General features: G+C 44.2%; 1 protein-coding gene across 1 annotated transcript in view; it reads right to left on the bottom strand.

The window, feature by feature from the left end:
- csmd2 (CUB and Sushi multiple domains 2) overlaps nucleotides 1-13656 on the bottom strand; it is a 232783-nt gene that overhangs the window by 154843 nt on the left and 64284 nt on the right. The window contains 1 exon segment of the mRNA XM_053446653.1: nucleotides 4689-4883. Within this exon segment, the coding sequence (XP_053302628.1) occupies nucleotides 4689-4883 (195 nt within the window).

The following is a 13656-nucleotide window of genomic DNA, read 5'->3' as shown; positions in this document are numbered from 1 at the left end:
TGCACTTCGTAACAGCTCAAGTTTGACCCAAGAAACGGTCAAAGTGAAGTCTTTTGTCTCTGGTCTGGTCTACTCCTGTGTTAAAGATACCAAGAGGTGTTTCATTTCATCCAAGAAACCTAACACAAAACAGCAGGCAACCCCATTTAAGCAGAGTGCTCGGAGTTGTGTTGCACACCTTTTAAACGTTACAAAAGACCCACAACACGATGCTCTCAATGCAACACGAGCGCCATGGATTGAAATAAAGATGTGACGTTATAAAACCAGTAATTTATTATGCAACATTTCATTTAAGCCTTTATTTTACAGAATTGTCCTATTAAAATGCATTAGTATAAAATGTCAAAAAGAATATTCTATATGGACACATGTAAATTAAGAGAAAATGATGATTAAGGCTGATTAGACCCCTTTGAGAACACTGTCTGGACAGAGATGCTCCTGACTGATAACACTGACACGGACGAAATGATTCAGCAAGAAAAGTCAAACCGAACTGTGTCACAGAGACTAAACTTTGAAGGAACTTTATTAGGGGAGGTTTTGCCAGGAACCTTGTTTGCTTTCTAGAAACAAATAAAATAAAATAAAGATTCCAGCTACAAATTATGTTAGTTTTTTGGGGTTTTTGCTCTACTGCATATTTACAAGATCCGGAGTTGGAAAATCTTGCAAGACAATGACTAACAGCTTATTGTTGCTATGTCTGAAATCTTCGCCGCGGGCCACTCACAGGATTTTAAAAATGCTCCATGGTGCATTTACAGTCAGCAGGGAGCGGGGAAGGATGCGTGACGCAAGCCAATGCAACATGGTGGGGAGGTGATTAAGTTCTGATTAATTCATATTTTTTGTTAATCAAAGCAACTCTTCCCTCCTGGAGACCATTTTCAGCAGAACATTAAATAATGAAGCGTGCATTTAATGTCGTGCCAGGATGATTCTCCTGCCCAGTTTCTGATATGTTCATTATAGTTTTTTTTTTACAAAATCGCATCATGTGATCTGCGGACTGCGATTCCTCTGGTGGAATTGCAGACTTGACTACTACAGGATGTGCTAATAAACAGAAGGGACCCGTCCATGTAAGTTTTGAATGACACCCCCTGAATGTGTGTGTGTGTGTGCACCAGGAGTGATGTGGGATTCATTAGTGGCCAGCTAGTGGGGTGTTTCAAAGAGGGGAGGAGGAGCTCGGGGGGCGCCGGGTCCCTGTCTATCATCCGTCCTACCTGTCACCACGGCAGCCCCCCTGAGGGAGGCCAGGGGAGTGTACGGACGAGCGGGAACCTGTGAGGTGTGAACTTGAATATGAGGGAAACCACAGCAGAAGGGCGAGGAGACGGGGGGGGGGGGCGGGGTGTGACAGGTGACAAGCGGGGATGGGGCGAGGGGAAAGTGCAGAGGGAGGTTGGACAATGGAGAGAGAGAGGGAGATGGCGAGAGGGGTGACAGGTGATTGTTGCAGTGGGAGTGACAGGAAGTGGAAGGCAGACAGAAGAAAGGAGGAGGAAGTGCATTGGTATTCTACACGGGACAGTTCCTTCACACTTGAAGGGAGGTATCTGACTCTCCTAACGCTACCCTTCACCTTGACTCACTCCTCCGTTCTCTGCATTTTGTGCCGGCTGCCGGCCGATGCCAGATCCCTACCTCAAAGGAAAACTAACAATGGCCATAGCATTGACCATATGAAACCAAAAAGGACCATTGAACCCTTCATTATGTGAGGGTTCTTCCCTCAGTCTGTTGTCGGTGCTGAACAGTGCATCGTTTTTTGGGATGTCATTGTTTTTTCCATTTTAGCGCAAGGAGCCACACATTCCTTTGATGTGATGGTAACCAAGTTATGGAAGCTAGAAAGGCATTAGCTGTACCATGCAGGGAACAAATATTGTGTTCTTCACTCAGATGTATATATCAAGAAGCTTCTTACTTTCAAACAGATCAATGTGTATTTCTGTGTCAGTGCAAGGGGCCTCTTTGATTCCTTTGAGTGTCTTGGGAACCAAGTAGCGGGGAAAACATGAGCAATGCATGTAACATATAAAATCATTCACATCCATGCATTGCTAAATAATTAACTTTCTTCAGTCAGCTACATATATTGAGAAGCTTTCCACTGATAAAGAGGACATGGTGTAATCGTACGCTGGCACAGGGTATGGAGCCTCTTCAAATTCCCTGAGTGTCATGAGAAACAAGTTAGGGTCAATGCATGCTAGGCTATAAAATCTGATATATGTTTACCCGGCATTAAAGAAAATGCATGTTCTTCAATCAGTTGCATATATTAAGACGGGTTCTACGGTTGAAGAGTACACAGTTCATCTGTAGGCTGTCAGTGCAAGGAGCCCCTTCGATTCCAGTGTCATGGGTACTAAGTTATGGGTAAGGCTCGCAAGCTATAAAATCATTCATTTTTGGAATGCATTGAAAACAAATTCCAGGTTCGTTCAGTCGGTTGTAGATATTGTAGATAGTTATTATCTATGGCCTGGCAATGCTGGCACACAAGCCCTGTCCTCGGTCCAGAATCGTGAATGTGCCAAAATGTTCGCCAATTCTCCCAAAGAAGAAGGCAGTCCTGCTCTTTTATACAGTGGGTTTAGGGACAATGACAATACATTTATGAATTATGAAAGAGCATGTTGATTTGTATAGGATGCTGCCAGACCTCAATTGACCGCAGGCACGACTGACACTTAAAAAAACATATTGGCACGCAATCTGTGGTCTAATCTGTGGTTATTTGTTTGTTTTTAGTATCACATAAAAACTACTGAACTGATTTCCAAGAAGATTTTTCTGATTGGTTGGTCGTGACCCAAGAGATAACCCATTTAAGAACCCCTGGGGCAGATCCAGGCATTTGTTTCACTTTCCTCAACGTTGCTTTTTTCAATATTTCCCTTGATTTCTCAGGGTATAATTCAAGAAACTCGATGAACAACTGATATTATGAGTGTGTACAATTTGGTGCTGATCCAATTATATTACATCACGTGGTGTAATCACATCCTCAAGTGTATGAGCAATTTTCTTTCCAGACAGGAGCCAAAGTGGGCAAAGAAAGGGAGAATGAAAGAGCTTGAGTTTGGGCCGTGAAAAGCAAATAGTCAGTGATTTATGGTGAAAACATGGAAGCAGGACAGAGCTCCTGAAAGTTTTTGTGCATGGAATGTAGGCAATTGGGTTGAATGAGATGAAGAAATGCACCCATAATGATTTCACGTTTGGCTGTAGAGTGCAGGCATGTGCACATGTCAGCATGCGATTGGGTGGGAGGGGAGTGTGCTGGCACATGTTGCCCAGCCATGTGTGCTCCTATGTGGGCTTCCTGACTCCCAGCCTTGTTGCAGATGGCAAGGTGTCTCAGCGCTCCGCTCACCAGGCACACTGACACAAACCATTGGCCACTCGGACACGCACACAGACACACACACAAGGACACACACAGAGAGAGCAAATGGACATACCCTGACATTCAAACGTGCACGTGTGTGCCGCTCGTGCTTTTAATTATGCACAAATTCCCTTTCACACAAAGCGAAAACCTGTGAATGAGACACAATGATATCACCTTTGCCTACACTGAACTGTTTTCCCAAGCTATGTCATGTTGAGTCAGACAACACACATTGGCAGGTGTCGCTGCCGCAGGGGGGCTCGCTAACGGTGAGGAGAGGACAACTGGCACAGGCCCCCGACTGCGGGCGGACACATGCGGTCCTGTCATGGCAAATAAGAGATCAGTGTAACCGCAGCAAACCTTGTTAGGTCACATGATGGCAACTGTAGATAAATGGGTGTGTACGCTATATGATGTTTTATCAATCGTGAATAAAAGACTGTAAATGGGTTGACTGGTCTTCATTTTAAAATCAACATCAGGGATTGCATTTACATTATAGATTTTTTTTATGGTTTCCAGAGGCGATGGATACAATGTCATATTGACTTTCATGTTCCAGTTAAGAGATCTTTACAACCCCTTAGCACATAATCAGCTAAAGTATATACTTCATGTTGTATATGGTTTCACATATACGTTAGCCATACATTGTACTTCGCAGAATTATGTTTGATAATGTAATTCCTGCTACTTGTATGAAAAGGCAAGAAGTGATGTCACATTTGATTGATCCAAAAATTATGCAGGCAAGTCAAAATTATGTCAAAATTTTAAAAAGTGAATTCAAGTAATATTTTCTATAGGAGGAATGTTTAGTGACAAAATATTAGTTTTTAATATGTCACCTATAACAGGTGGTATTTAAAAAAAGCTGGTTCAGCACCCCCCCCCCCCCCCCCCCCCCTCCCCCATCTTGATCAGGACCCCCAAATATACACAGCCGCCCCTGATTCGGATTCTGCTGTTAGTTTACCCAGACTTTACAGCTGATGGTAAAATAAATTCAACACAATTTTAACTGTTATTTGTGATATTTATATATTTTAACATATAATTAGAAACATGTTATGTAACATTTATCAGACTACGTTTAAACGACTGTGGGATATCTCTGAGCTGACTGACAATTCTGGGGCTTATAAATATGTTTCTTCCCATCCATTTACAGTGAGTGCAATTACAATGTTGACCTTATGGACCAAACACATTCCAAGATTAAGCCCTGAATCTTGTAATAACAGGCAGTTTTCCAGTGACTCTGTTTTCATACCTCTGCAGTAGGGGAGGGGGAAATCCCAGGCAGCAGTACCGGCTGAGGTGGCCAGGCAGGAGAGGGTGGTGTGACCTTCCAGCACGTAGCCCGGGCTGCAGCTGTAGCGGATTTTGTCCCCGATGTTGAACGTGGACCCCTGCTGGTGGCCGTTGAATAGCTGTCCAGGATTACCACACGTGTAGCTGGGCAAAGCTGTTTAGAGAGAAGGGGGAGGGAGGGGGAAGAGGGAAGGACAGTTAATGAGGTAATTTGTGCCTGGGTCTGTGGTACTGCGACACGTTAGTGCTGGCAAGAGCCGGAAAATGAGGGAAAAGTACAGAAAGCATCTGGTGACACATAACTACGCATACATTATTGTATTTATATCTCAGCGAGGGCACTAATCAGTGTAATGCATTCACTAGCCCCTTACTCTTAACCATCACAAAGAAACCCTGTATATATCCTTATCCTAACCTCAGCCTAAACCTAATTCTAACCTTAATCCTAAAAGCAAATCTTAATCCTCAAACAGGCTTTGGAAAAAGTGAGGATCGGCGAAAAGTCCTCACTCTGTAAGGTCAATGCAGAAAATGGTCCTCACAGATATACGAGTACACACACATTGAAACACACCCCTCACACACACACGAGCCATCTGCTCAACCCATACAGTCCAGACCATAACTATTTGGGCCCTTTTTGTTCTTCAGGCTCTCCGCTTCAGCACATTCAATTTAAATTAAAACAAGGTATACTGCATTCAAATATGAGCCAAGTCTCAGGTTTTCATTTGAGTATGTTTGCATTAATATTGTATAACTGTGTCAGATGGAGCTCTATTAACACACTGCCCAAATAGCGGGGCCTCTCAGGTCATCAGATGTTTGGCTATTACATAACAGAAATTAATGGAGAAAGAGAAAATACTTTTTTAAGACTTAATGAGCATTACCTCTGAAGACTCCTCAAAAGAAAATGATGGGAAAAAGAGAATGGGGAGAGAAAAAAGGAACATCTGTTGGTCTGTTGTGACTTGTGTTTGTAGTACGGCTGCCAAAGGAACTGGCACACTGGCCTTTACCGATGGTTTCACTGCTGACAGAAGCAGCAGGAACCAGTCCGAGGTACAAGAGATCATTCTGTTCCCGGATTCAGACAAATTCATCAAAACTGATGGGAGGACGTTTCATGACACAGCAGGACAAGGACCCTACATGTACAACCAAATCAACCGAGGAGCTTCTCAGGGAGAGGAGATGGAGTAGTCCTTGACTGGCCCGAGTGGGTCGCCTGATCTCAGTCCGACTGAACCGTGTCCCACTTGGTGAAGAACAGACTGAAGGCAGAGAGATCTCACAACATGAGGCTGAAGGAGGCTGAGAGAGCCTCAACAAAGAAGCTACAAAGTGGATGCTGATGTCTGTGGATCCGAGACTTCATGTCGACTGCCAAGAATTTTTCACAGATTATTAAATAGGATGACTTTATTTGACTTCCTGTGCATTTGTTAAATTAGCTAAAGCGCTATGTGCTCAAAGGTCTCCAACACAGTTCTCTCGGTATTGATGTACACCTTACTCAAATTAAAGCTTCGACTTGGCACTTACATGAAATATCCATTATTTCACTCCAGAGGGCAAGTGCTGAAGCACAGCGCCTGAGGACCACTGAGTGTGTAACTGCCCCAAAACGCATGGTCTCTATTATATCTAGCCCAAAAATGACTTATTCCAAGAACTAACACAAACAAACTATTATACATTGTATATTTGTATATTTAAAGCCCACTGCACTCACTCAAACCCTCAAGGATGCCATGTTGACTATTAGTGCTTGTCCTGAATTGTACTTGCATGCAAATAACTGAGGTCAGTTCTGAGCGCACATTGTCTAATTGTGTGTTATTATGCAAATCAGGTTCAAAGTGAGTTCAGCCAATCTCTGGCTCCCCTTGTTCTCTTTCTTCTGATGTTACGTTCCAGTAAATGACACATGATAGCTTCTGTTCTCATCAATGACACGCAGTAGTGTGGGTGACCGCCCTAAATTAGCTAAAATACTATATAGGTGTGCATCTCAATCGCACATGGACCCTGGCATCCAGCTTAGTCGCCCACCAAACCCACTCGGTGAGGGGAGTTGGCCAGAGCATGTGCTGGACTTTGGATGAAACTCTGTCTCTCCACGGGGATCGGGCATAGATCCAGAGAGGACCGAGTGGCTCCTGTACAGCAACACAGCTCACTGGCACCCTACCATCACACTCTTATGTACAATCTATGTACTTATGGCCGGCTTATTTTTTAGCCAAAGCTAAATAAAATGTTGACAAAAACAACCCTAACCCTAGTCTAAGACAACCTAAATAAAGTTAAACAAGAATAAATAAGCAATTGTGACACTATAATTCCACTGTCTTTTTCAGCAGTCATATTTCATATTTCGACATGTGACTCAAAACTAGTAGATTTAGAATTTAGGTTTAATATAGAGCCTAACAAAACGAATTACCTCCTCTTTCTTGCCCACTAAGCTAAGGCCTCTTTAGAGCAAGGTCTAACAAATACAGATCAGTCATTTTACCCAGAGTTTGAGCTGTAGAAGTAACTGGCTTGTAAATAAACAGACTGCCCACAGCCTGTGCTCAGTCCACCCATCACACAACACAAAACCTCTGAGGACTCGACTTCAAACATCACAAAAGGTAAACTTAGTTACAGAACTGTGAGACAGCGGGAGCCTTAATGGCGCTATCACAGTTTGGGCATGAACTTGCAACTGTCTCTGTTCGGCCATGCCCGGCAATATGAGGTTGGCAAAGGACAATTGAAAAGAAGGTGTAGGTCTTATGTTGGAGATGGTAACCTTGATCGACAGAATACAAACTCTTTTAACCTCTCACTATGAAAAAACATGTATTAAACAACCTCAAATTTAAAACAAAACTTCAGAGCTGCCCTCAGTGACCGACACAAACAAACTTCCATGTTTACAGGCATTTTTCAACCAATTACATTATGACCAGCAACTGCCAGACTAAAAATATACAAGTACCTTAATATTCAGAAATCTAGTATCAGCAGTGTTGGCTGGCAGCAAAACACATCAGCCAAATCCTTGTTGTCCTCCGCAACATTTCCTTTCCTTTCTTTTGTCTTTTAAGAGGCTGTAAAAAGGGTAAAATCAGCCTCGGTTCGCTTCAGGGCAGAAAAAGGCAGCTGCATGTTGCTCTTCAAGCCACATCCCGAGCATTGATTTCACAGCAGGTGTTTTCCGTCACCTGCTGGAGGCGGAACACCTGCTCAGACGCAGAAGATTCTGCCCCAAATGACTCGCCGCTGAATTACCTTTTAAAATACCTGGTTTGTGCTAGGGTAGTCTCCCTCCCGCCTAATCCCGGGGTCTGGTGGCGGACTGACTTGTCGCTTTCAGGCTCCACTGTGCCATAGCCTTTATTTTGACCCGCCAAGGCCGCCTTGTTACAGCTTCCCTTCCATCACCACCACATTAGCATATACACAAGGCCTGATTTGCATTCTCGCCACCGGGACTTCGGATTTAGTGCTGCAGTATGGCGGCAGGGGGCCCTGGTGTTACGCAGGTAACTGCTCCCCCCCCTGCAGTCGTGGCCATGTAAGCTGGATCACTTGTGTCAAACAAGTTTGAGGAATATTCTAGAGAACGAAGGGGAAGGAGGGTCACGTTGAGTAACGAGCGGGGTGTAGGGATAGAGCACTTTCTCACAGTCAGACATTTTGACTTGTCAAACACACATGTAACTAAAACACATTAACACCGGCTGCATTTCACTGAGATGCGCCGGTGCCAGCGCCCTGATATCCTACATGCTGGCGCACTGGCACAGATTACTGGCACGGGGAAATGGAACGGAGACATCATTAATGCTATTAGTTACACCTATGCGTTCTGCACTACGACAAGGCAAAATGTCCGCCGCGAGAGGATCTATTTCGGGTTGTGGTGGGATAAAAAAATATGAAGAAGATGGCAGCCGTGTGCATAGGCTGTGAGAGTTACAAGGGGAAAAAAGTGAGCGAGCAAGATGACGGATTTCATTGCATTGGAGCTGATTGAGGGCCATCACAGAGTGTCGGTGTGCGTGCATGTACTTTATATTTGTGTGCGTGTGCATGCGTGTGATATTCCCATCACACCCTCCATTTCAGGTTATTAGTTTGGGCAGTAAATTAAGTCTAATAGTGCCATTACTGGTGCAATCCCCAGAACAGGGCTATGCCTGGAGCACTGAAGTGACAAATACCGTTTTTTTTTTTTTTTTGACGTCACTAAGCATCATCTGTACTTTCTTTATTCCCACAATGTGAATTCATGTGTCACCTGTGAATATCAAGAGTAAAAAAAACTCACTATTTGATAAAGACATTCATCATTCATAAATTGTTCTCACGGAGTTGCTCTCGCACCAAAAAAGGCATAATTTTCCTAGCAAGCAAAATGGAGTATATACAAAGGTAACGTATCTTGTTTAAAAACACTGAAGCTTAAGAGCCCTGCTGAGTTGCTAGGCAGCTAAAGTCGAGAAAAGCAAGGCTGCAGTATATAAAAACAACCAACCTTTCTCCCTTTTTTCCCCCTTTGTTTGTGCTTTAAACTAATTCATCACAACCTTTTTCCATTTATTCCTGCCGGCTAAACCCTAAACAGGGAGGGAGCGTGAAAAAGATGTGGAGAGAGAAACACAAAAACCCACACAGAGCAGCTTGAGAGAAATAATGAGAAAACAATTTAAAAACATTTTGCGAGGCGACTGCGCTTTGCTCTCATTTCATTTCCACCACCTGCACACACTTTCGCACGACGGGATTGTTTCACAATTCCAGCAGATTCAGAGCCTCAATGTGGAAACTTAGCAGCACATATTGGGTTCTGCTTTAAAACAGAGGGGTGCCGTCCTTTCAGGGTCCCCCCCCACCCACCCACCACCCACAACCGAAGCACTTAGGTGTTTGTCATGGCAGGTCCATAAGTCACCAGGATGCGAGAGTGTGTCACGGCCCGTCCCTGGAGCCCGGAAGCTTTGAGCTCTTCCACTGCTGAAACGGCAAAGGATGCTCCTCGTCCATCAATGCATCCCACTCCACAGTGCACCCTGGCTAACAGTAGAGCCGTATGCACAAGCTCGACACACACACACACACACACAAACACACTGAGAGCAAGGAGCCCCGCCATCCATCACGCCATCCGTCCCTTACATCATCTGCTTGCATTCTTCCTATCCCTCCCTTTTCCTCCTCACCCCTCCCTCATCCCTGCACGGTGACTGGGGGAAACCAGGACAGAAGGAGTAGGTATGAAGCTCGTCTCCTCTGGGATGACCTTTAACCCTTATAAGACTGGTGCTCTCTCTTCCTGGGTGTCTTCGAGCCATGCTCCTCAATTTGTCATCCTCTCCTCCTGAGGCAAAGGGGACTGGCTACATACCTGATTATACTGTAGAATCTATTCGTCACAAAACAGCTCTCGGACGGAAAAAAAAGAGCTAATGCTGCAAAATAAAAGAGATTGTGAATGTCTAGCATGAGTGAAAGGCTTTGTATCAGGAAGTGCTTCCAATTTCATTAGATGTATGGACACAGAAGCTTGAAATGGTGCTTGGGGAGATTGAAGAAGGGTACAAGTCATATATTATTCCCATGTATTCAAGCCTCAACCTCACTGCTCAAACTGTGCATTACTGTATGTGCTGGCCCCTCTGGACCAGTCTGACTATTGTCAAAGACGAGGAAGTTCTCATTCGTTTTCAATAGCATTGTTATAAGGGCAAAACTTCACCTTGGCCAACAGTCTTGTTTAATTCAATCAAGCCAAATTGCACTCTGTAAAGAATTAGGAATGATTCATCAACTTGTCCCTGGTCAAATGTAAAACGTCCTATTGGGTGAAGTTTAAGAATGTGAAGTCGGGTTCTTCACTGACCCATGTCGATCCTTCAATCAGGTTTCTTGCTAATCAATTCAGTTGTTCCTGCTTAGTCTTTCTAACAAACAAACCAACTAATAACTGGATAACGATGAAAACATCAAGGTCACACAGGAAAAATGTATCTCTGTCATGTCACCCATGATTGGAGAAGGAGGAAAGATCAAACACACAGGTATTTTCTCCAGCTTCACCAGCCTACTTAAAAAAGGCACCAAGTTTGTGGAATCAACTTGTGACCGTGCTTGAACTGGATGGCCTGACGATGGCCGACATACATTTTTTAAATGTCGAAATTCATCCAACCGGCTGATGGTTATTTCAGGAATATCTGCTCGCTCCTCGCTGCCCCCTGTGCACTGCACGACAAACTCTGCACAACACAGCTGAATTTCAATCAGACTCTAAAATGAGTCATCTCAGGGATCGGGACAAAAAAACAAGGTTTGTGTCCGCCCACATTGCGACAGATCTGTTTATTGGAACTCTGAAGTTACAAAGACCTTAGCTGAGTGAGGCACCAGCCTGAAGTAAGTGAGAAGTAATACTCTGAGTAAAAGAGCAAAAAAAAAGTGACAAAGCCAGCTGGGTAGACAGGCCTATCTCAGTGCAGCTGACACAACTGCAATCACCCTGTCTGCCAGGTATGGAACCGCAGGAAAAGACACATGATTGACAGTGTAACCCGGCAGGAAAAGTAGTTACAGGTAAATGTGTCGAGAGAGCTTCCGTGGAAGTTTAGAATAAAACCCACGGACCAGACGAGGAACCAGCTCACATAACTGCATTCCCTCCCATTACCAGCTACATGGTTTCTCCTTCAATCTGGATCATTTCTCAGGCAAAGCTCCGCCTTTGTTTAAAAAAAACTAAGCTATACATGGAGGGAGGATGGTTTAGTCTGGGAATAGTGATTAAGATTGACTCACACTTTAAAGTACAGGCGAGAGAGAGAGAGAGAGAGAGAGAGAGAGAGAGAGAGAGAGAGAGAGAGAGAGAGAGAGAGAGAGAGAGAGAGAGAGAGACAGAAAACAGGTGCAAATAGACAGGTGGAAAGAAAGAAATAGTTGTAGCTTTATCATCGGTAGGAAGAAGCTACATCCTGCAGCAGCTGGGCCTAGAAACAAGGACACAGAATGACCCTAGACTGACGCGCAGTTTGTTGTGAAACGCTGGAGTTTAAGACGCCCAGCCTGGTTTCGGGATGATTGAAAGTTGGCCTCAGAACATCTTACCTCACTCTTTTTCCCATCCTCCTTTCTCATTCCCTCCTCATTTTCTATCCCTCTTGCTTTCCGCTCCGTCTTCCCGCTGTATTTGGAAGTGACATTGCAAAATCGATCCCAACACACAGGTACATTAGCTCAATAAGCCGTTTCTGCTTTGTCAAGCAGGGATTCAATCAATGCTTCCTGTTCCCCGCACATGGGCCGGACAAAGGCGGGCAACTCCCATCACTTTAGGTTAGAGAGGCTGAGGAATGCAAAAAGGAACTTAGCTGAGTGTGTGTGCATGTGTGTGTGCGTGTGTGGGTGGGTGTAATATGTGCATTATAATACAGAGAATAGATAAGTATAGGCTTTATACATATGTATGTCAGACTTGTTTTAAATGCAGCAAGAATGAAGCTCATTGTGCTCACGATATATTTTAGTTTGCATGTTTGGAACAAAATTGTTGCAGATGTGCATCATTGTTGCACCAATGAATCTCTTCCATGGTGTGTATAGGGTGTATACATACACATTGACACGACACGAGTGCAATGGTTACAACACAAATGTACAAGACACAGCGGAACTACAAAAAGCCACACAACAGACACACAATCACAACAGAAGTGAGGGACACTGACAGATGACGCAGATTTTGCCGTCGTCTTCCCACTTTTTGTCTCCATTGCCTGTTTGAAGAAATTGTCACAGAAGCGCAATGAATCATGGGATATGTCGGGCTGGGAGGGATCCATCTGGTTGGGGCCACCGTTACTGAGTTGTGTTTTCGGCAGCACTACTTTCCTGCAATGCTCATTTTTCCAAACTCAGATTTGAGGCAGTGGAGAGAGACACTAATCGCAGCCACCTTAGATTCAGATAGGCTGAGGGAAAGCGAGTCACTGCCTGAATGGTTTGTGGCTACAGATCCAACTTTGAAAAATCCCTGTCTGACTTAGAGCTCAGCTGCGTGTAAAGTGTCTCTAACTTGGCAACAGGCAAAGTTCTAGAGTGAGAATAAGGGGCTTGTGTCTCTGAAGACACACACTCACACTCAGTCACACACACAATCAAACACAAAAAAATGCACACAAATAAAAGACGGGAATGAACTCCAGATATCTTAATTTCCCATGCACACAATAGCAGGTGCGGTAAAAATGGCCAGTTGCTGTGTGGGAGGCGGCGATGTGTGAAGAGAGAGCTCATACAGAATTGATGGCTGCCGACAATGACTGCAAACCAGAATAATGTGCCATTCAGTGGCCATTCACTCTATATGAGACTAAACTAAGAGGGATCAGGGTGCATGGGAGACCTCGAGGAAAGCCAGAAGACAGATGAGAGGCAGGACTGGAGGAGCTGGGAGGGGAGATCGACACGTGTGTGTACGGCCTTCACTCTGTCAGGGGTGAAGCATCTAAATCCCCCCCCCCCCCGGCTCTCAGGGCTTATCTCTCCACTGACATTACTCTTGCAAACAAAAATCAAAGAAATCCAGAAGGTCACGGCTGCAAGTTGAAGTGCGCAGATGCACACGGACACGTTTGTCCACACTGAGGACCGTGTGAATACTCACTGCACTGGTTTACTTGAAAAGCTCTCAAGTTTCAAGCTTTACTAATTCAGTAGATTATGTCTTTACATGGCAGGAAGTTACAATTTATTCAATACAACAACAAATGAATACAAATTCATCACCTACTCAAAACAACATCATATAAACAGTGTATTCAACTATATTTTTTAGAGAATGATGTGATTACAATGTTCTGCGGGCATGTGGCTCCAGTTTAACTAATTAC

This window comes from Pleuronectes platessa, chromosome 18, assembly GCF_947347685.1.
Source record: "Pleuronectes platessa chromosome 18, fPlePla1.1, whole genome shotgun sequence".
Taxonomy (NCBI): domain Eukaryota; kingdom Metazoa; phylum Chordata; class Actinopteri; order Pleuronectiformes; family Pleuronectidae; genus Pleuronectes; species Pleuronectes platessa.
Note: the sequence above shows the minus strand (reverse complement) of the source record. Positions and strands in the feature narration are given on the sequence as shown.